Raw genomic sequence first — 23,449 nt, 5'->3', positions numbered from 1 at the left:
GGAAGCTGATCTCCAGTGCATCCAACAGCACATTTGTCAAGGAAACAATTGTGTAAACTCACCCTCTGGTCAGGCAAATAAACTGGAAAATGGGGAAGTGGAAATCAAAGTAATGAGTATGGCAAAACAACAACATGATTTAGAAGGACTCTTATGTGGGAAACATTACCCTTAACAACAGCTTTTAGAAGCACTACATGCTTGTATATTCTTTCTGTTGAAAGAAACCATTTTGTGAATGGTGTACTATATATATACATTTTATACACAGATTACTGAAAACTGTTGCCTTGACTAGTCAGATCATAAACACAGACATCCCAAACCGATAGCCCTAGAATGAAATGGATGTTTTTTGGATTAAATTAACTGCACCTGCCCATTTCCTGCACAACCACTGAAAATATGTTATGGTGTGATATAGCCTGAGGAATTCACTTGCCTGGGTTTGATGAACTCCTATTCAGTCTCATGCTCAGTTAAAATCCATTTCTAGTATAGGAAAGCCTTAAATTAATCAACTTTAATTCTATTTTTCTACTTTCTCCTTAATAAAGATTGACTTATATTTTTATTCTATTATAAACATATGTATTGTCTATTAAAAATAATTCAAGTCCAAATAACTGCAAATACACTGGAGTGTCACATGATGGGCCATTATTAAGCTCCTAATTGGGAAGAAAATATAATAGGCCTATTGTCATAATTCTTTATTTTGCAATTATATCTGAAAGTCATAGCACTGGTCCTTAAAACAGAAACCTATTCAGGAAGAATACATTTATCACTACACATTCTGAAAAACTGAATTTCCAACATAATGAAAGTTTCAAAATGTATCAATAAGATATAGTTGCAGAGAACATATTTTTGTGTTCGGAATGCACTTTTTCTACATATCTGTTTGTTTCCCCACACGCCGCTGTTTGAACATTTAAAAACTGAAACTAAAGAAGCAAACATCTTTCACCTTTAAGTGATCCTCAGTTTTGCATTTGAGAGATTTGAGAAAAATTACAAAATAGAAGAGGAAATGACCATGTACTACTGGGGGTGTGCATTTATTCAACTGGTTTTCAGCTGTATGCATAAATTCTCTCCAAGAAAAACACAATAAAATGGGCTGGGTTACCATATGGTAAGGCATAAAATCTTGTATGGGGAACTGTGGGAATGCAAGAGACTTGAAAATCTGCAATAATCTTTCCATGTTCAATGAAAGTCTATCAGAAATCTTGTCTTCATTCGCTGTGACCTCTCAAATACAAAGACTCCTAAGTAAAGACTGAGGCATAATTTTCAGTAGAAGATTTTCTTAATCTGAATGAATCAAGATAATGAAATTCTGTTCTACAAAAATGAAGGTTGTGGGTTTGCTTTGCTTTGTTGTTTGTTTTTTTTTCCCCTCACTGCTGAGGAAAACCTTACTTTTGTTACAGGTATCCTCTAGTCCCACCCTCTCAGCACCTGACCAGATTAAGAAGTTGCAATAATCACAAATCCTGACTTGAATGCCATTTACTTTAAAGTTGTACTCGATGATCCTTGTGGGTCCCTTACAACTGTGATGAAATCTGTCAATCACCACAACTGTGTATTTTGCAAAGTAATTTATGTCTTGAAATGTCCTGTGATTTTACTTTCCACAACATATAACTGCCACAAAATTGGAGGGTAGAGAATATATGGGTATTTCCTTATGGTTACTGACTGTAAAGCAGACAGATAAAACCCAGGAAAACAAAAAATTTCAATAATATTTCTCCCTGAGCATGTTTTCATCACTTAGATTGAATATTCAAACTAATAGGCACTCTTAGCATCCTTATCTTATATTTCTGCTCCTAGCATCGATATAAAACATTGACAACTCAAAAATGGACTGCAAACCCCTTCTCAAGAAATAGTCCATATGTGGACTTTCTTCAACCTTTTTGAATCTGGCTTTAGATCTAACTGTGAGATATTATGTCCTAATGGTGAATGACCTGAGATATGTGCAGTTGACCTTTTGTTGTGTTTCTCTTAAAACAGATATATTGAGTGCAACCTTGACACATCAGTATGTAATTTACCATTTTGTGTACATGCGGTATCAAAACCAATTTAAGAGGTTCTTAAAATTCACTATACCCTGCTTGCCCTCATGCTATACACTTAATTGTGTAATGACACTTCTGGATAATGGTGCTAGTGAATGAAGTGTGTATAGGGCATCCAGTTCTAAAATTCAAATAATTCCTATGATCTGCTTGGCCTCAGTAACAGTTTCATTGACATAAACTGAGAAGTGTTAGACTATAATACATGAAGGGGAATAGGAGCTTGAGATGGGGATCAGATTTTAAACTTGCTTTTACCCTGGAGAATATCTAACATTAAATGACATCCCTGCTGCATTAAGCCCATTCAAATAGTAACACTTGAGACCAATTATGAGCTGGAAACTGAAAGCTGTGAAACAGCATTTCATTAAATTGTTTCTAAGCTATAACTAACTGTGTGAGTGCAGCTCTCTAACCTGCCTCTCACCTACATAATTGCAGACTGGATCGCTGATCTACTCACTTCATATTGGTACTATAAAAAGTCAAGCTGAGTGCTAGTGCAGATTACCTTCCACCAGATTCCTGACTGCATAGCAGACCAGGGCTGCCTCACACTGCTACTGTGGCTGAAACAGGAAAACTCAGGATGGCTCACACTGGTTTGTTCAATTTGCAAAGGCATGTTCTTGAAACTGCTTAGAAATAATCTTTTAGATCATTAACTGCCTTTGACACACCTAGCTGATATCTAGGTATACCAGTCGAGGGATTACATAATCAGCTCTCAAGTGATAGCCAGTTCTCTCAGAGGCCTTCAAATACAGTTTTGGTTAATGCTCCCTACCTCTAAGAATTACCCTAACAACTACTCCGCAGGATTTTGTTCCCTCTGACAGCATACTTTCAGGTGCACAGGAAGACATGGTGGAGAAGGTAGGGAAAGCTGACCCACTGTAGTTTACTTGCTTGGTTCCAGGCTTTAGAATCACACTGCATCCCTCCTTTTTTGCTTCTTGTTACCCATATCACCATTATTCACAGGTGTCACCTTCAGCTGGATCCTGGCCAGAAGACCATAATCTTTTTCAAGAACGTGAAGTTACAGCACTGACATTGTGAACTAGGCTATAATAATTTAGGGATTCATGGGATGGTCAAAAATGAACACATTGTTAGCATATGGAATCCTGAAACATGCTCTGAAAAGTCTATTTAGGAGGCAACTAATTCAGCATTCCCGCCTGAGTAGGAGGAGAATGCTCCTTACTACTTTATCAGACCTCTGATACATTAACACTTAAACTAATAAACTCAGACATTTTAATTTAAATCAATGTAATTACTGACATATGTAAAATTAATATGTCTTTAATTTGTGTGATTGGACTCTAATAATTCAACTGGATTTTTAGAATGCTTCCTATTTACAGAAATCAAAAGGTTTCTTTGAAGGAAATCTTATGAAGAGGCTTGAGAGCCTCTACTACTAAGTCTATAAAAAGCAAATCATACATTAAAAAATGGAATACTGCTTCTAACTTAAACTACTGACCTGCCTGTATAATCATTACACAGATTAAAAGAAAACTGTTAGCACTTTAAAGTTTTAATACAAGATATGGCAACTCACATCTTCACGCACATCACACAAACCCATGCACTGAATATAGCTACTTTTTTTTGACTGGAAATAATACTATTCTATAGAACTAACTCTTGTTTTTAACTGGAGAATTTATAGGTACAGACATATAGGATGTTCAACTGTGAGGAATAACAACATAAAATTTTGGATTTTTTTCCACATAGACAAACTTCTAAAATTCATTTTAAAACATTTCACAGACCAGAATCAAGAAAGAGAGAAAAAAAAAAAAAGAAAAAGAAAAAAACCCTTACCTTTCTCCTTGTTTCCCACCACTTTTAGGATTGACAAAAACTAAAAGTGGATGAGTGCCTGGAACTGGAGTGATCTAAAAGAAGGGAATAACACAGCCACTCATTAATGCTGTGTGTTGCATTCATTTTTTCCTATAGTAGACAGAAAACAAAAAGCTTAATGCAAACTCTATGTTATGCTACGTAATCCAGCTGGAAGCAATACCATAATTTGCAATAATCCTCACGTCATTAATTTGCGACGAATTGCAAGTGACTTCTCTTTTAATGCTGTCTGTTTAACAGCTGTGTTGCCATTTTAACCAATAATGCCACTGAAATATTAAGGTATATACACACATAATCTATCTTTCTATATATAGATATATACTTGTTAGTATATATATATATATATATACACACATACATACATCAGTAGAGAAGAAAAGTTTAAATGCAAATAATGCATTAATTACTCTGACAGTAAGTTCCTTCAATAAAAGGAAAAGAAAAAAGCTTAACCTGTATTTTGGAGTGAGAAATGACACTATATTATATACTATGAAGGTCAACCATAGCTATAATGGAAAATTGAAATTAACAGGTTTTTTTTTAAATTATGACAATGAATATCTACAATATTTGATATATTATGAAATCACACACTTTTTACAACATGGCAACCATAATATTAAGGAATTCCTTAAAACACCTGAGAAAGCTTAAAAACTTAAGAAGATAGAGGAGGAACCATAAGGAAGAAAGGCAAGTCTGAGGAAATGAATGTTGATGAGAAGGAAGGAAGGAAATAATGACTTATAGCATTATTGGTTTTTTTACATTATTTTGTGTATGGGAAATTTTATACATTCATATTAATATTTAGCTTTACAAACTAACACCATCATTCTAAGTAATAGGGTTAGTCTGTATTTTCAGATACTCTGAGATGTGTGTGTTCATTGCCTTTACTCCAAAGACTTGAACATAAAAAAATTACATCAGATGATGTCTAATACAGGTCTTTAAACCATGAAGCTAGACTGTTCATATTTAGAAGCATCGCTTCTATACTTATATAAATTCCAAAATGTTTGAAAGTATATTTAGAGTTCAAAGTCAACACTAACAACTCCCGAGACGAAGCTTGGACCATCAGCATTTCAAAATGATGCATTGAAAGGCCTTGCTCAAAGTCCTTATTCATAATTCCTGAAATAACAAAATTTGAAAATTTCATAAAGTGTAATTTAAGGCAGAACCTGAGAAACATCATAGTTAAGGAGTTTTAGAGACATACTAGAGATATAGGTATATAACCCTACAAGGCATCTAAAAGCACTTTTCTTTTAGTAGGAAATGTTAGGCAGTAGTGTGTCAACTCTATTCATGATTTCACAAAAAAAAAGAATCAAATCTGTTCCAATACATACAAAAAATAATGGAAAAGTCCACAAATTCAATGGTATTAAGCTTATCATGAAACCAACTCGGTACCACCTGGCACAGTAAAGTGCTGTGTGTTGAAACATACATCAAATAGCAGAATACAGTGAAGTTTGTCATATATTTAATTTTTACCTACTGTTTTAATCAATTTTAGTTATTTAGCCAATTCCCATGGTGTTTATTCCGGTGAACTAAGTGTAAACCAATGGTGCCCATTGTGACAGAGATGGAATACCTACTGAAATCCCTTAGGACGCAGGTTAATTAATGAGACTCATCCTAAGGTTATACATGATCTATTACTTCCTCTAATTAGAAATAATAATCCTGATCATTATGCTGGTTAGCTAGAAAGAAGCAAGATGAATGTGCTTAACTATGATTAATTGTCTTTAAGTTGTGCAGACCTCCACTGCCACTAAGTTATCTGCTCCCTCCGTCTGATGGAAGAAAGGTTCGGGCTTGATCTTTTTCTCAACAAAAGCTAAGTGATGGAACTTTCTATTTTAAACCTTTTCTTTCAAGACTCAATGAGATTATTTCAAGTAGAAGTGTTTGGCTCATCAAAAAAAAAAATTCTAATAACTAAATTAGTCTGTATCCCACTTGGTTCCAAAATAAATTTTAATTAAATTTTTACAGCTTTTCCAAGTTACTTTTCCAGATAACATACGGTATTTTTATATAATGAAATGCAACTAAAGATTTAGACTAAGTTAGTGAACATTTTCAAGCCCTAATCTAGCATGACTTAAAGGCAATCTTCATATGTTATAGTACAAGTAACTTAAAGTAAAAAGAAAAAAATAAAAAGAAAAAAGTGGTGGAGCACTTCTATATAGTTTCTCCCATATTGAAAACAGAGGTCTAACAGCAGTAGTATCAAGATCTTTGCTTTTTTACCTTGTATCTTTAATCATAAACAAATGCAATTAATAATTAATACTGATTAAGTTTTCTGAAATAAAATCCTTGCTCACTGAAGATTTTGTTAAAATGAGACCATGCCAGCAGAATCATAGTATTAGAAACAGAGTAGCTTGCCAGATATGGGAGAATTAGAGTAGTATACTTTGATCAGATACAGAATGTTTTCTCCAGACCATCTTTGGGCAAAATCCTAACATTAACTGCCAGTTATATTTATAGCATCTTACATATTTGTGAGAAGAGCTGGAAAATTACACAATCTGTGAGGAAAAAAAATCCCTAACATTCTCATTGATCCCATCCTTTCAGAAGGATACCCCTAAAGTCCACTCAGGCCACTCAGGCTTCACAACAATTACATTCACAAGAGGTTATCATTTTTAATGCCAATCAAAAATTAAATATTTTATGCTAGGATGGATTCCTGCCACTCAAAACCAATTAAATCCATCTGTGAAAAACAAAGACCACAGTATAATCAGCAAATTAGGGCCATAACAGCAGAATTATTTCTAATGTTATCACCATGGTACCATGTCATGGACTACATTACAAATGTGTCATTACAGAACACCGAGCACTTCAAAAAACACCTCAAATCTATTCAACAATAATGCTATCATCTTTGTCCCCACTCTCTTTTTCTTAGTCTCTAGCAGTCACAAAGAAAAGCAAGGATGAAATGCAGGCTTTTGATTCATCTTGGAAAGACAAGAGAGAACACAAGTTCTGGAACACACTAAAAAAAAAAAACTGAGGGGAAATCTTATGACCTGAAAGCAGAACATATAATAATTTAAGGTTTTGTGTTGAAGAGCTAATGGTGCTAAAAGCTGCTGTTTTGAGTAGACCAAGTATTGTATCCTAGGCGCAGTATCACGAGTGGGAAATAGAGACAAAAAATACCAGAAAATAAACTATGAGCATAAGTAATCTAATTCTCAGAGTAAAAAACAAAATTCATAATGATGCAAGGTGCTGCAACCAAAAGGAGATGCCAAAGATGCTCCTCTAGAATACTTTGTCTCACTGGAATTGCAGGGATATCACCCAAAAGTTAGAAAATACTGTGTGTTTCCTTTAGCACAAACTTATTAATCACACTGTGACTGATTAGACAGAACTTGAGCTTTCTCTCAATTAAGACTCCAGCATTTTTTGCTTCATATTTTGTCACAGATGATCTGGGCAGCAATGAAGCCTGTGAAAATGATAAGTACAGGAAGAGATTCTTGAAAGTAATGGACAATGACTGCTCTAATATCAACTATAGCATCAATGGAGCATCCAAGTAACTGGATAGGTTTTAGGTTTTTCAGGTTTTGTTTGGATTTTTTTCCCTTCTTTGGGTTGTCATAACAAAAATGTTTGACTAACCTAAAACACAAAACAATACAATAAACCTCCCTATCCTGACACAACAAGATGAAATAATTATGAGGCATAAAGTAATTGATAAATGGTAATGGAATCTTTTTACTGAAGCCCAACTGCAACATATCAAAAGATAGAGGGAACAGAAAACTATGCATATTAAATGATTATCACATTGTTATCATGATGATAATTTAACTCCTGAGGACATAAAGCAGCATATGGACATTGATTTCACTCAAAACTACTCATATCTCAAGGGAAACAAGTCAGCAGTTCAGGCATGCCTCTAAGTTACCACCCTTAAATAACACAGCTCATCACACACATGATTTTTTCTTTCAAGCAGAAAAACTTCCATTTTTGTTATAGATATTGCTAGTAATGAAAACACATTGATTCTCACCACTGTTAATACTGACATGCCAAATACTCTACTTCGAAAAACCTGGATAAATAACATCCTTGAAGTTTACTCCACCCATTAATTAACAGATCCAAATGAGAACAGTTAACAATTATCAGGACAGACTTAGATTAATAATGTAAATTTACACAACATTGCATGATGTGTAAACAGATACCAAAGTAAACTATTCACCCCATGACAGAAGTGTTCTAGAGCTAGTCTTCCCTCCCCCTTATTGTCTTAGGAAATCCTAACAATCACATGAGAAGCAGATATGTATCACTGGATTCCCAAACCAATGGAAGAATTTACCTATTGACTTTTTAATCACATAAAAGTGAAATATTAGAAGAGTGAACGTATATTTCACTTTAAACATATTTCACTCTTCATACCTAAAATTATCTGCTTAATATTAAAATAACAATAATCACACCTGAAGGCCTTGTCCATCTACAGTGACAGAATTTGCTCTTTGCATTTTGTTCCGTTCTCCCAGTTTGTTCATTTGCTGGGGGCAGCTCTTCTCTTTTTTCACTGTTGATTGTCTTTCCTTGAAAAGAGAAAACAGACCATTTTAACACATTATATAATATATACAACTGTAACTATACAACTGTAACTGAGACTGTACCTCCACAAAGTTGTTTTTTTGACTAGCAAGTAATGTCAGACTCTGCTTTAATGAAAATGAGATCTCAATCAAGTTAATACACAATGTCTGGCCACTTCACATAACATCTATCTATGTGCCTGGACATTCCATAATGACTAGGCAATAGATGGATGAAAAGTGTGCAGTCACAACACAAATTAATGCAATGATGTGAAAAGATAATCTGACATTACAAGGGTGCCATTCTGAAACCTGAAAGCCAATCATATAATATACTTGATTGTTTAATAAGCACATTGATAAGAGATCAGTAATTTTTCAAAATTTTATCCTGACTGCTAGCAAAAGTTGGCTGCTTCAGAGTGCTTTACCACTTTGGCAAAATATACCCAGTCTAAATAAAACATAATCAATTAGCTGAGTAGCTTTTTATAAAACATATTTTGTATCAGAAGGAAACCAGAATCTACATCAGATTCTAAGCTGTTGGCAACTTTTGATGCTGATACACAGCACAGTGAGGTGGTTATTTGAAAGAGAAAAACTCAGTATTATATTGTTGCAATTGTATTTTCAACTGTTACCAGGCCGTTTCAGATAACTCTGCATGGAAAAAAAGTATTCTCACTTTTTGCATCTCATTTATTCTATTTATGAACTGCACCCAGCATGTCCTTTCAGGTTGTCCAAAAAATACACCATAAATTAAGACAGCAGATTTTTATCAAACAGAATCAGTGTCTCCAATCCCAACTGCACTCCAGCCTCTTTCTGCACAAGTACAAGGAGGCTTTAAACTAGCCATGGGAATGGGCTGGCACAAAGCTGCTGCACTAGAAAAGGAGCATGAAGGACATTGCTGCACCCCCTGCAACTCCACTCAGTAACAAGTTCATTAAATGTTACCATTTACATTTCATACCAGGCCAAACCCACCACTGTGCTACCTCCCATAAAGCCTTAGGGACCGTAGTAGCAATTAATCCATGAAACTCTTTCAGGAGCAGTTTTTACGGCTAAGAAGCACTGACACAGATTCTGCCAGGAAGGGAGTAACTCCCAGCTTAATACAGCACCTTCTAACATGAATGTGGACCCCGACTGTTCTTATACCATCTTCAGTTTCTTTAAGTGAGACTGACAGAGAGTCTCAGTCCAGATCTGATGCAAAGAGTGTTCGACGTCATCCTAAGCTATTTTGGGGTAGCTAAGTGCTTGGGGGAACTGGGACAGCCTTTTATACACATTTTGTATAAAAGAATGGAAAACCCTATGCCACTGAGAAAAAAAAAAAACAAACAAAAAACACCAAGCAAAACAAAAACAGGGGAATCTGCATTATTGTCTGTATGCAGTGAGATTAGAGCAGAGCTCTTGGATGCTTTGAATAACTTGGTTGGTGCAAGGCAAGATCCAAGACTCTAGACTGCAGTGTCACTGCTTTAAGAGAAAACAGCAGAAGCAATTAGAGCAATTCACCTCCTCCTTAACCTTAGAAACAAAAACACTGTATGTATCACTGCCTAAGAAATCACCAGCTCTGCACTTACTTATTTGATTATTTTTTCAGAATGTCGAACCAGGATGAGGCACTCAAAGAAAATAAAATTTTTGAACACAAAACATCCTGCACAATGGATTGGTTAGTCCCAAGGACAGCAAGTAAGATACTTCCATACAAAGGAAGCTTCACACTTCATTACAAATTTCTTAAGTTGCTTTGAGGTTTTAAACAACTTTGTGAATAATTATCCTTAAAAGTCACTACTTTTTATAAAAAGAAAGCATACTCTGTTAAATAGGATTTTACATTGTAGCCAAATCTGACTCATGAATACTGCAACATCTTCAAAAACCAAATCAGATGTCAGCAAAGCAGAGAAAAAGCTAGTAAAATTGCAATTTCTAACAAAAATCAGAGATGGAGAGAAAATTTGAAAAGGTCCAGGAAAATCTCGAGCTAAAGGACACATTTGTGACAATTCAAAGAAAAAATTAACCAAAAGTAACAGACTCAGCACACTGAGTTTGCACATTTAGAGAGGTTAAAAAAAAAGTTCAAAAGAGGCCTACTTATAAAGTGTGGCACAAAAAATCTTCTTGCATATATCATGCCACTATTTAGAGGAAAAGTATTTATACACTGCTGAGACCCACGCCCAAACCCACTGTTACTAATGACTCAAGTCAAAACAGTAGGGATTAACCAGAGCAAAGTTTTGGATATTGGGGTGATACAAACAGCAGCATGATACAAATAGCAGTAAATAACCTCAGCTGGCATCAGTCCTATGACTGCTGCATTACCATTCCTTCTCCAGTTTATATTTTGTATCCCGTAAGTAAAACCATTGCTTGATTCACAAAGACAATACAAGATCCGGTCATGTATCTCAGGTAACATAAAGGAAAAAAGAATATATGATACAGAAGTGTCTAGAGTGTTAATATGATCAAAGACGGATAGCTTGTCTCATTAACATTGAAACTCTGCTTTCTTCACTGATGATTTTTGAAGAAAGTACAAATAAAGTATTTCATACCACCCATCTTATATAAGACCACAATACATGTCACCATGTCTATCAATAGTGCTCTGTAAAACCTTTCTGAAGAAGCTGACAAGAGATTCTAGATTTCCTAGAGTTATATAGCCTATAATTTTTAGATATGTGTCCCACTAGTGAGGATTTGACTTAGTTTGTATGACGTAATGAATTGCATAACAATTCTAATGAATAAATCTGTCAATGGAACACAAAAAAATTTACCACTTCTTTTTTTTTTAAATATTCTTGCGCAGACCCTTTCTTTTATATATGAAATACCAGTTGTGCCTGACCTAAAGTGTCTTTGTTTTGGGAACTAAAACATTACTAAAATATCAGAGAGTGTCAAAAAGCAAACAATCTGAAGTAGATAAAAACAGAAGAAGATAAGAATGGATAACAGCCTAAAATTTCTAATAATGTAAAGAAAAATTTCACATGCATTGAAAAAATGGTTTTATAAAAGGCAAAAATTTGTCTTTCAATTTAAGAAATATGTCTGTAACAGTTGTGCTATTTTTAATATCTTGCTAAATAAAGCATACAAAATGATCAATGTATCTGTGAAACATTTTGTTTAGTGAACATGCATGAGGTTGACAGAGATACTGAATACAGCAATTGTACATTTTGATGGCTTAAAGAATGAAGCTTTTTGGAAGGCATGTGCCAGAGCACATACCTTCCAAAAGAGAACTTATCACAACAATTTTTTCCACCCCTTTTTGCACTTCTCATGCCTTACTTTCCTCCCTGAAGTCCCACTTTGAAGTCAATATTCATTAGCTGGAGCATCTACCATTCAGGTCAGCTCCTAGGAGACCACTGCCAGGTGAGAACTACTCAATTGCATCTATTCCATATTCCAAATCAGAGAATAATTGACAAATAAGACAGGACTTTCCAAATAATAACCCAGAATATCATCTCCAGATTTTTTTTCAGCCCCAAAATGCACTTCATAGCAGAAAGAATGTACAGTATCATGAACTGTTAGTACTCGAGCGTTCGTGGATGCCTCCTGCTACGCACCTCAGGGAGCAAACCTCCTAAAGTGGGAAGCGTCTGTTGGAAAAAGAGAATGTTAGGCTGCAGCACCCAACAGCTGGGATGGCAAAGGGCATGGACAGGGGGTGCACAAGGAATGCTACCTTGAAGAATTACACTTAACAATACAACGTGCATGATATTTTGTTACACTTTTGCACAAGTGGACTTGACTGATGTTCTGGCTGTCGTATTACATAATTTACACTCTAGAAATTATATGTGGGATCATTTTGGCACCAGCTAACAATCTTAGAAAACCTGCTATTCATTCTTTTGAATAGCAAAAGAGATACTTGATACCTGGAGGGCCATTTTGATTTTATCTTCAAAGTCTTTGAATTCTAATCCAAATCAAAGAATCTTGTTTAAAAAGCCTTTTTCTAATTGTATAGTTACAATTAACAAGCTATACATCATTATTCCTCAAAAGTTGCTTATACTCTTTCTTTATATAGAGGTAGAATCTTTTCCTTTACACAAAACACTCACATTTAGAAATACCATACTCTATCATAGCTGTTAGAGTGGAAACAGACGAATAGTTACTAAAGAGCTGCCTCTTTATAATTTAACTGCTGACAGGGAATCCAGGGGAAATACAGCAACAACTGCTTTTTCTCACCTTGCCTTTTAGTCAATAACTGCAAATATATTTTTTCTGGATTATTTCCTACACAAGATTATTTCAATCAATGTATTTCATAACATGAAACAACAATTTACTTATACATTACATAGGACTGCAAATTCATTAATAAATGCTTAATACCATTACACAGTTTGACAGCTTAAAATCTGAGATTACTTCTGTAAGATAATTTCTTCTTTTATCATATATATTTTGAAATGAAACATATAACCTACTTGGGCATGGAGTTGTGTAACGAGAGAAGTATATTTTTAGCTTATTATGCAGAAAATAAAATCACTTAAAAAGTTTAAAAAAATCTTATTCTAGATCTCCAGATCTTCATAGAGGATCAGATGGAATGCATGCAATACCACGTAAAGATATCCTCAAATGTTTGCAAGATGAAATTTAAATATGTGACTTGAATAGCAAACTGGTGCTTTGGGGCTCTTTATAAGGAACTTGAAGGAAAGTTGTTCCATGATTCCTTAGAGTTATTTTATTTAATGACACAGGAATCTTTAAGGACATAATAATATTAGGTACTACTAGACTGTAATTTTGGAAACCTATATGGCACTCAAGACCCTGCTTACAAAACTCCCATTCCAGGAAATTTCTGTCCATAATTATACAATGACCAAAGAAAATTAAGATTCAAAAATCCTGAAAAGTAAAAGAAATCCGCATCACCACTATGCCAAAACCACAGCATGCAATCTATCTGTAGTATCTATTAGATATCACATCCAAGTAACAGTGATTCAGATGACCTAAAACATTTTGATAATTTATTTTATAAATTCTCCACATTTCCAGCTCTGAGTGCGTGCTAATCAAAAGAGCCTATATTAGAACACCACATCATGCTGTCTTGAAAGCTCATAGAGCTGTAGCACAATACCCAGCTCTAAATCCCTAGGCAGAAGCTAAAAGTCGTCCTGTGGACAAGATTATTAACCAATTCTCAGCAAAAATGCCGTCCAGTGAGCTGCACATGCCCATACTATAAAGTAAAGTTAATCCTTCTAATTAATCTGAGAGCTGTCTTAAGAAAAGCATTTGCAGCTCAGGGAAAAAAAAAAAAAAAGGAAAAAATCACATCACACCATTGAGAAGGAAGCTTTTGTCACCCATAATGCTGATAGCCAAAATACCTCCAACAAGACAAGGCTGGAATGGAGAATATGCGTTTAAGAATAACTTCTAAAACTGCTGATTGTTCCTTCTTCTGAACAAGGAATCACTATATGGCAACTTTATAAATATACTTTGTGCTCCTTTTTTAGTTTGTCTAAATAAAGAGGTAAAGAATTACACATCAAAACACAATCAAGTCTCTCATTTTGCATGTTGGCCTTAGTTCCTTCAGTTTTCTGTAGACAACTTGCCTTACATCTTGTACCCATTCAATACACACATCAATATATGGTCCAAGACCTTCAACTGGATTTGCAACTCCAGCTTGGGCTATAGCAGCTGATTATATACACTCTCCAAGAAAGACTAAAGTGTTGGAAAAGAATTTTGAAAATAAAATCATATTAAACTCCAGTGGGAGAGGACATAAGGAATAAACTTAGACAGTAGTGATGAGCTGTGGGCAGGCAACTAGATATAACTTACAATGATTGAATGGCTGCCATTTCAGTTTATCAGCATCTTATTATTTCAACATTGAACTGTGTTTGTCGAACAGCTAATTAGTTAGGAAGATACATTTTCCTCCAGGGCAATTATTAATTTCCTTCTGACTTCAAAGAAATGAAAAAGCTCTTAGCGTAGATAAGGACACCATTATATTTCAAGTCTGATTTAGATTCTCAGAGAACTGAAGCTGCAATATGAAACACAATAGAGAAGCAAAAAAGTGATTTGTTTTGTTTTTTAAATCTCTTTCAGTTGATATGTCATTACTTAATATTCAACAACCAGATCTAAATTCAACCCCCCCCTCCAAGCATATATATTCAAATAACTACTTTTTTATAGTATCTTTGTTCAGAAACTCACGATAAGGCTAGTACTCAACTTCAAAGGATTGAGTTGCTCATAAAATGCTTACACACTGCACTGACTTTCTGTGCTCCACGTTGAGCTAGGATTCAACTGAGCTAAAACTGATCTCTACTATTATAAAAACAGAAGAATCATTTTAGGATTAGTAACTGGAAAGGGCATTAAGAAAGCTCATTCTTCAACCAGGCACTGCTAATTCCCTTTCTCTCTCTCTACAACTCTGCTTTCCTATATGAATAACGTCTACATACCTCACAGGAAAATAGCATTAGTAAAACATACTACCAGGCATGGAAAAAGTATCTATTGAACTATGTTGCAATTATAGCCAATAGCTATTTTATGTGCTCTAAATACTATTAGTGAAATAAAATTCTTAAAACAGTATTTTCAATTTTAATTCTGTATTTCTTTTTGTCAGAATGTCAATATACCTGCCATATTTACCCAAAAGTTTGAAACTATAGGTCATAATGCATATTGAATAAGTTAAATATAAGGCACATTTCCTATCTCAAACATGTGTCATCTGCTGTGTATATTGTTCTACATGCCTAAATAGAACTTTAAAAAAACATTTTTGAACATTCATGGTTTTGTATAACAAAATACCAAAGGAATCAGATATATCTGTTTTCTCCCCCCAACTGTACAGCCATCTATATTTTAAAATAAGAGGTCAAGTGAATTTGACTTATGAGGGTATTTTATATTTGTGTACATAAATATATGTGCATTATGATGTATAAAAATTCTACATATTTTATATATAGCAATTTAGGTCTGTACATATAGTCCAAATTTTATTTATGCTTAGATTACTTTGTCCTAAAATGTTGTAACATCTTCACTACTCAAAACAAAAGTCAAATTCATTCACAAGACAAAAGAAACAAAAACTGTTTCAAACTTTTTATCATGATGACCCATTTTTCACAGAATGCAAAACAATGAAGTTGGATATCAAAACACAAAGAAATGAACCCTGTTTTTTATTTTTTTTTTTCATTCTTTACGTTCAATATTATACCAGAGCCTCCACCTTTGAAATAAACTGATTACTATGGGGACAGTGATACTCGTCATATAATAATGCTCACGTTGTAAGCAGGGTACCTTATGTTTTTCAATTTATTCCTTAATTTTATTTTTATTCCACAAGTAAATGTTTTAATTAAAATTTAAAAAAAATAATGCTAGAAATTAAGTGAAAAAAATCCATTGAAAAACACACATTGAAAATCACATAAACAACAGGAGAATCAAAATCATCATGCATTATGAAATAAATTTTATTAAACAGTAATCTTTTATTGGTTGGTTTGTCACCATCCAGGGCTGTCTATTTTGGTGGGAAATTGAAAATCTAATTACTTTTCCACAGACATAAATAAAAATTAGAACATCCTATATGTTCATCAGTAAATGGGGTAAAGTAAAGGAAGGCATGAAATAAAGACAAAACGTATGCTAGCATTTTTCCCTTTCTGCCTTATAAAAGGACAGGGTGAGGGAAACTATCTCATAAGCAGAGACCAATCTTGCTTTCTTCACTACTCACTCATCTCATTCCAATACCCAGTTTTAAACCTGGTTATGATCTAATTCTGTACTCCTGGTAGGCTAGGATTCAATTGAGTTAAAGATTTTTAAACTCACTGCCAGTCAACCTTATCATGAACTTTCATTATGTGCATGTAATTAATTGGGTCCAATGAACAATATCAGTACTGAGTTATAGACTTTTTCCCCCCCACCATATAATTAGAATATAATTACCCACAGGATATCAGAATGATGCAAAACCTTTCCTCTAAATGTACCCTCATTAGGAAACAAGTCTCAATGTACATTTATTCAATCAGTATGAATTAATTAAAATGTTACTGAAATAAAAGAGAGTAACATTAAAGTGTATCTGACATCTATTAAAAGACTATCACTTGAGATCTGCACACCGTTTATAACAAAACTCATTTAACTTGAACAAAAAACGTCACCATACAACAAGCCTTGTATACAGTAAACAGAAAAGTAAAAAGGATGAAAGTTGTCAGACTACATTTTACTAAAACATTTAAAACTGATGCAGTGAGATATGAAAAATCTTTACAAGACACTGAATCTAGACAGATGTGATGTTTTCATGATACATACAGTATCAACTACATGAGTTTCCCCATCTTTTTTTTACAGCTGACCATGTAGCCTATCATATTTAAGAATAACATTCAGAAAGCTCTATTTTTGTGCCATTTTTAAGACGGGAGGACCTTTATTTAACTTACACCAGCCATCTAACTTTCACATGACAAGGCATTTTGGTTCTCTCTCTAGCCACTAAAAGTTTCTCTGCTGAGATCATTTTGGTAGCACTGGTATACTATACAGTGCTGTGAAATGAAATGTGTGAAAAAGTCCGTTAACTGTGTAGAAATTGTTGAGGCTGGACTTCACAAGAACTGAAGAAATGAGACATGAGAAATGCTGGATGAAAAAGGAAAAAAATATTAATGTCTCTGGCTCTGCCAAAGAGAAAAGATGAGAAGGGATTTAGACTGTACCCTTGAAGAAAAACTTAGGAGAAGGCATCTTGTTCTGAGATTATTTCTGCAGTTTTCTGAAAGAAATCTTCCAAAGTTAGAGGTGGAAAGGAGGGCCAACATTTTTAGGAGATCAAAGATACAAGATTTTTCATCTTGCTATTTTCCTTATATCCTATGGGACAAGAAAATACATTCTTCTCTGACACCTCAAAATACTCAAGGATATGTCTGGTACAGCAAGCATTATGGTTATCTGCTTTTATTTACCTTACACACACACACACAGCATTGCAAGAATATTAATGCTCAGCTGATCATTGAAATTAAATGTGTGACCTGGGTGAAGGAAGCATTGTCAGCTCTGTATGTCTGAACACACAATTTTTATTAACAGACACACTTGCATGGTTAGACAGCTTTCACAAGAATATATTCACTGGTTTTGCTGTTCTTATTGAGAATGCTGGTCTCACATGCACTGAAGTATTATATTTCTCAAAAGGAATCCCCATAACAGGAAATGGGAGACACTAATTAAAAAATTACTAATACAAATCATATGTACACTATAACCAATCACTTTCAGAAGAAATTACTATTAGCTAGGTCAGCAAGGTAGTATTTGTAACATAACTAAATTCAGGACTTTAATGCATTTTTGGAAGAAACTACTAGATGAAAAAATATACTACAAAATTATAAAGTTCCCCTTAAATCACAGCAAAATATATTTTCCATTCCAAACAATATAAATTGTGCTGAAATATGTCTTGTGTTACATGTTAGTAACATGATTCCAAAACAGGAAAACATATTTAATTCTGCTTATGCCTTGAAAATTTGGAGAGAAACCTATTCAAGGGTGACTTGGCTCTAGAGTGGTTCTACATATCCTCTAAACAACTTAACTAAACACCCATTGCGCAATAAAAATCTTAATTCCTCTATTCCTCTTCCTCTCCTGAAAAGAAAATGTAGTTATGCCAATATAACTGAAGATAAAATTTCATGCTGAAGATTCATTCTTTTAATATCAAGGGCAAATGAAAAATAACGTTAGTTTGAAAACAATAGTCCAATAACAGAATCATAATTTCCAGATGCAAACTTTTAAAGTATGACCTCAAATCCTGAAAATTAAATAAGGTAATACAGAATATAATCATCCAACAAACTTAAAATAATATTTTATAACTATTAATCAGAACTTGTCCAGATAATACAAAAATGCCATAGAGACAAACTAAAAAGTCACTTTTGTGATTTAAAAAATATTTAAAATATTTAATAAACATTAAAGGCAGGTTTCCATTGGACTGTTTCATTGAGAGCAATGGAATAATCCCACTTTACACAGGTGGAGGGCCAAAGTCTAACATCTTTACCTTAACAGATTTATAAACAAAACAGCCAAAAGGATTAATTAGAAAACAAGTAATTTACAATAGACACAAATATTATTCCTAATGATCAGCAACTGATTTAAGATTAGGATGCATATTTTCTTTTTTGCCTCCTTTCAATAAATTACACTTTCTTGAGTTCAAGCAATTTTTACACTTATTATGAAATATATTTAAAGAAGACCACTCATCCCTTCTCTTATGAATATGATGATGCTATGACTTTCATCAGCATAAAATATCCAATTTAATATGTGAAAACATAAGTTAATTCTCAAGCTCTTTTTTTTAATGATAAAATGGTCAGCTCTTTTCTATACAACCTACACATAGCATGCATTTTTATTTTCATTGAATTGAGTTATTGTTTTTGTGGACAGAGAAATTTACTGTCCACGACTGCAGAATAAAATATACTATAATGTTGATGCATAGCTTACTGCAAGACCAGTGTCATCATTCTAGGTAACCTCCGGCTTAGATCAGAGACCTCAGCATTGCAGATATACAATATGCATCCCAAGCAAAAACTGCCCATAAGAATAACTTCATTATTCTGGGAAGTTGGATCTATAAAAGATGTAAAATGTAGAAGTGTTCTGCCTATACAGTTTCTGGTAAGTACAGTCTGAGTAAGTGATAAAACCTGAGTCAGCTTCAGTTATAATACGCCCTACAGAAGGTTCATTCTCACATGAAGGAAAATGCAATATGTAGAGGGTAAAACACACACCTATAAACCCATCAGCCAGGATTTCACATTGTGTTTAAGGTTCACACAGTCCTGTGTGAACAGTTAAATATCTGGCAGCCAGTCCCAGCAGCATTTTAACATTGCATTTGAGAGAGGATTACATCTGAAATTAACAGACAAACAACTCACCAACACTACTGGGCAGATTGATGTGGGTGGCAAAATATGGTCCTTCAAAGGTCCACAGTCACATTCAGGTTTCAGATGTGAAGCACACTTGTTATGTAACTATATGAAGACAGAAAATGAAGATTCAACTTAGACATTTTTCTATTAACATAAGAAAATGGGCATCCTAGAGGGGACGAGTTTCATTAACCTAATTATTACTGAAGCTCTGGAAGGAAAAGAAAATATACTGTAGTAGAAAGCTCCCTAGGATGGACAAAACTAACATATTTGTATTAAAGTGAAGAATGATGGATTAATGTATGCAATTTCAGTTTGGAAATTGCATGTGTGGATCAGCACACAAAATAAGAACATTGCACAGCAATACATTAACAGCAGCATACTGTTACTGGTGACCAAAAGCTTCATTTCAGGAGAGAGCTTCTTGCACTGAGCCATGAACTTCTGTTCTACTACTAGTGAGTAATTCAAGGCAGCTTTTGGCAGTATTGGTGTAACTCTGCTTCCTTCCTAAAGCTGATAGTCACTAAGGATTCAAATAAAAGAGAAGAACACAGGAATATCCTATGTTAAACTTCACTGAGTAAATTTTGGTCTTGACTGAATCAGTTTTCAGGCTTCCATTGACTGCTGAGGAACTGGAACTACCCTATTTTTTGTAATTCATGCTTAGAATTCATCCAGTTTTCTTGAAAGCAATGACAATAGTTCTACTCTGAAAACATCAAAAAAATATCCGCAGGTCTGCTGACAGGAAGAGCATTGGCTGACTTCCATTTTTTTACAGAGGCTGAATGGACAAATGTGCATATAACAGGAACATAAAACGGTAACAAGTAATGATAAATGATGAAATATTGTGCATTAGCAATCAAGAGCTCCTGTTCATAATTTAGAATTTAACTCAATTCAAATGACTCTAAATATTCAGGCACACAGTACAAAGGCACAGTTGTGTGCTTGGATCATGCAAAGCATTCACATTTAACTAGTATAGTTCACCATATCATTAGAGATAGAATAAAATAAAATTAATATTGTAAATTTTGTGAAAGTTTACTTTTTCTGGATTTCATGATCATAAAGGTCTTTTCCAATCTAAATTATTCTGTATTTTTATCTTTGTATAGATTCAATAAAATGCATTAAGGTGTTCAGATAGCATCCATTTCCCTTAGAGATGGACATTTTTGAAAAGGTGTATATTTACAGTAAAGAAAAATAATCAGGCTAATAAATATCAGGAGTTGTGAGGTAAAAAATCTTATTAAAAAGTGATTTATCTAGTATAACAGGTAGCATACAGTATTAGTTCAACAGGTTGAAAAGCTGTTACAAAACCTGTAGTTCAATGCCTGCATCTGTAAATCACATTTTTTCAAGGACTGACTCATTTTCCCTTAAATGGTTTTATGAACTCATATGAACTCTATCAAAACTACAATAATATTGTACCAACAGCTGATATATATATAAACTTTATTGGTAATATGGTCTTCATAAAATTATCTTGTACAGTTAATTTTGACATGACATTTCTGAATTTATAACTGAATGGCACCTAATATTAGCCTTGTCCATATTCATTTATTCTGCAAAGTTACCTTTTTCGGCAGTTGCTTAGCAACAGAAAATAAAAGTCTAAAGAGTTTTGATTTACTCTGAGTATTAAAGCCTTATTGTAAGGGTATTTTGGTAGCCCTGTAATCTAAATCATTTGTCATGCTAATTCTCTGCCTCAGTGGTAAGGCTACTTGTACCATAATTAATGCACACCAGGCCATGTTACATCAAATAAAAGTATCTTCACACATTCAGTGGTAATTAGCAGCTTTGCTACTCAGTGGCATGCAAACTTATCTAGGAAAAAAAAGCTTAATCTTCTTATTAGTCTCTGCTGATCTCTGACAACGGAATCGGCACATAGCAAATAACAAAAGGCAGAAGAAACGTAGCTTTAATGAAAATAACACTTTGACACAAAGAAATAAAATAATACGCATGCATCTCAAAAAAAGAAAAATTTTAGCAGGTTTTATATACATTTCCCCAAAACTCCCTTATCCTAAACCTGTCTCTTGTAGAATATTATCTCACCCACAAACCTGCAAAGCAGGAAAAAGTGTATTTGCTGGAGAGAAGATGAGGGGAAAAAGAATCTACAGAACTACAAATTATATGGAAGAACCAAATCATGGATTTGGGTGAGAAGTCAGTATAACAAGGCTCCTTAGTGAAAAACATTTCTAAATTTTGGGACTTGAGTCAGTTACCTGACATCAGAAATGACCTTATTAAGTTGTAAGGATATTTAAAAAGCATGAAAGAGGCTCAGAATTAGCTCCATAATAAAGAGCATCCCCTTCAATTATAAGCTGTGAATGTGCAGTACAAGGAGTTGAAAAACACATGAAGGATGTAATCATAATTATATAACCTCAGAATATCCATTCAAAAACCATACATCTGTTAGAAATTCAAAACACTTTTTCTGTAATAAAGGTATTACTCTTAGAAAATGAAGCTATTGCAATAGAATAAATCAAGTGAAGAGAATTGCAAGTGAATAGGAGTTTGAAGTATAATTTGCAGTATTTAAAAATACTCATTTTTTAGTTGTGTCTAATTCACATCTGAATCTATAAAAAGAAATAAATATTTCTGAATTAATTTGAAAATAAAAAATTGCTTTAAAAAAGGCCTTTAAATTACTGATGGAAATAAACTGAAAAATTGTAAACCTTAGTGCCAACATTTTCAACTTCAGCTGTCAAAAAACATGCACCCATTTTTAATTGGAACCTTGACAGTTATTTAGACATTTAAATAAGCACAAAAACACCCAAGATATTTTCAAAAGAATTTAGCATTTTTCTTTAGAGTGATTTCAATCATAAATAATTCCTCAGTACTTCTTCAGTGAATAACAAATCTTATGAAAATCCTCTGCATCTTGATGTACAACTTCGAGGAGTGAAAGACCTTTAAAATCTGGTCCAGATCCACATGAACTGATGGGAAAATAATTTCTACTGAGGAAAGATGGAATTTGCAACTTCCTTTGACTTTAGAAGTCAACATATGTTATACAATATATATTTCTTGAATGATATACACATATTATACAGGTATAAACTCTTGTATATCTACAGCAGAACACTCTTATTTTTCTTGCTAAACACATATAGCCATTGCCTAGATTTAATTATCTACATGCAAAACATTTTGGATTGGGCGTTTTACTCTTTACATAAATTATCCAAATTTTGACAGCAATCTGGACTACATATTTGCTTTCTTCTAAAACATTGTTTTTAAGTAATCATAACATATCACTGAAAGCATCCTGGATCTATTTTCTTTGATGATGTTTCATATTTTGTATTCTTGTGTTAAGAAAATATGTCATAAAACATCTAAACTTCTCCGTTTAAAACAAACAGTCACTAATGCCTCAGTCTCATATTATTATTTAAAGCACTGAACAAACAACTGCTGTTCCGTAACAATAATAATAATGATGTCAGCAAAACCAGCAAATACACGCGAAGAAGGCTGAAATCTCTGCCCATTTAGATTTAAATCCTGCCCTGGCTAGAAACAGAAATACTGGCATTGCTCCTTCTAGCATGAAGATCTCTACTTATAAGGGCAGTGT

The 23,449-nt window shown here is 33.8% G+C and overlaps 1 protein-coding gene across 4 annotated transcripts in view; it reads right to left on the bottom strand.

Annotated features, from left to right (window-relative positions):
* DGKB (diacylglycerol kinase beta) overlaps nt 1-23,449 on the bottom strand; it is a 329,294-nt gene that overhangs the window by 205,469 nt on the left and 100,376 nt on the right. For all 4 annotated transcript variants that reach the window (XM_031066802.1, XM_031066804.1, XM_031066805.1 and 1 more), the window contains 3 exons: nt 19,789-19,887; nt 8,528-8,644; nt 3,951-4,024 (listed from right to left, as the gene is read on the bottom strand). In XM_031066802.1, the coding sequence (XP_030922662.1) occupies nt 3,951-4,024; nt 8,528-8,644; nt 19,789-19,887 (290 nt within the window). The remainder of the gene's footprint in view (nt 1-3,950; nt 4,025-8,527; nt 8,645-19,788; nt 19,888-23,449) is intronic.

This window comes from Geospiza fortis, unplaced genomic scaffold (assembly GCF_000277835.1).
Source record: "Geospiza fortis unplaced genomic scaffold, GeoFor_1.0 scaffold138, whole genome shotgun sequence".
NCBI classification, from domain to species: domain Eukaryota; kingdom Metazoa; phylum Chordata; class Aves; order Passeriformes; family Thraupidae; genus Geospiza; species Geospiza fortis.
Note: the sequence above shows the minus strand (reverse complement) of the source record. Positions and strands in the feature narration are given on the sequence as shown.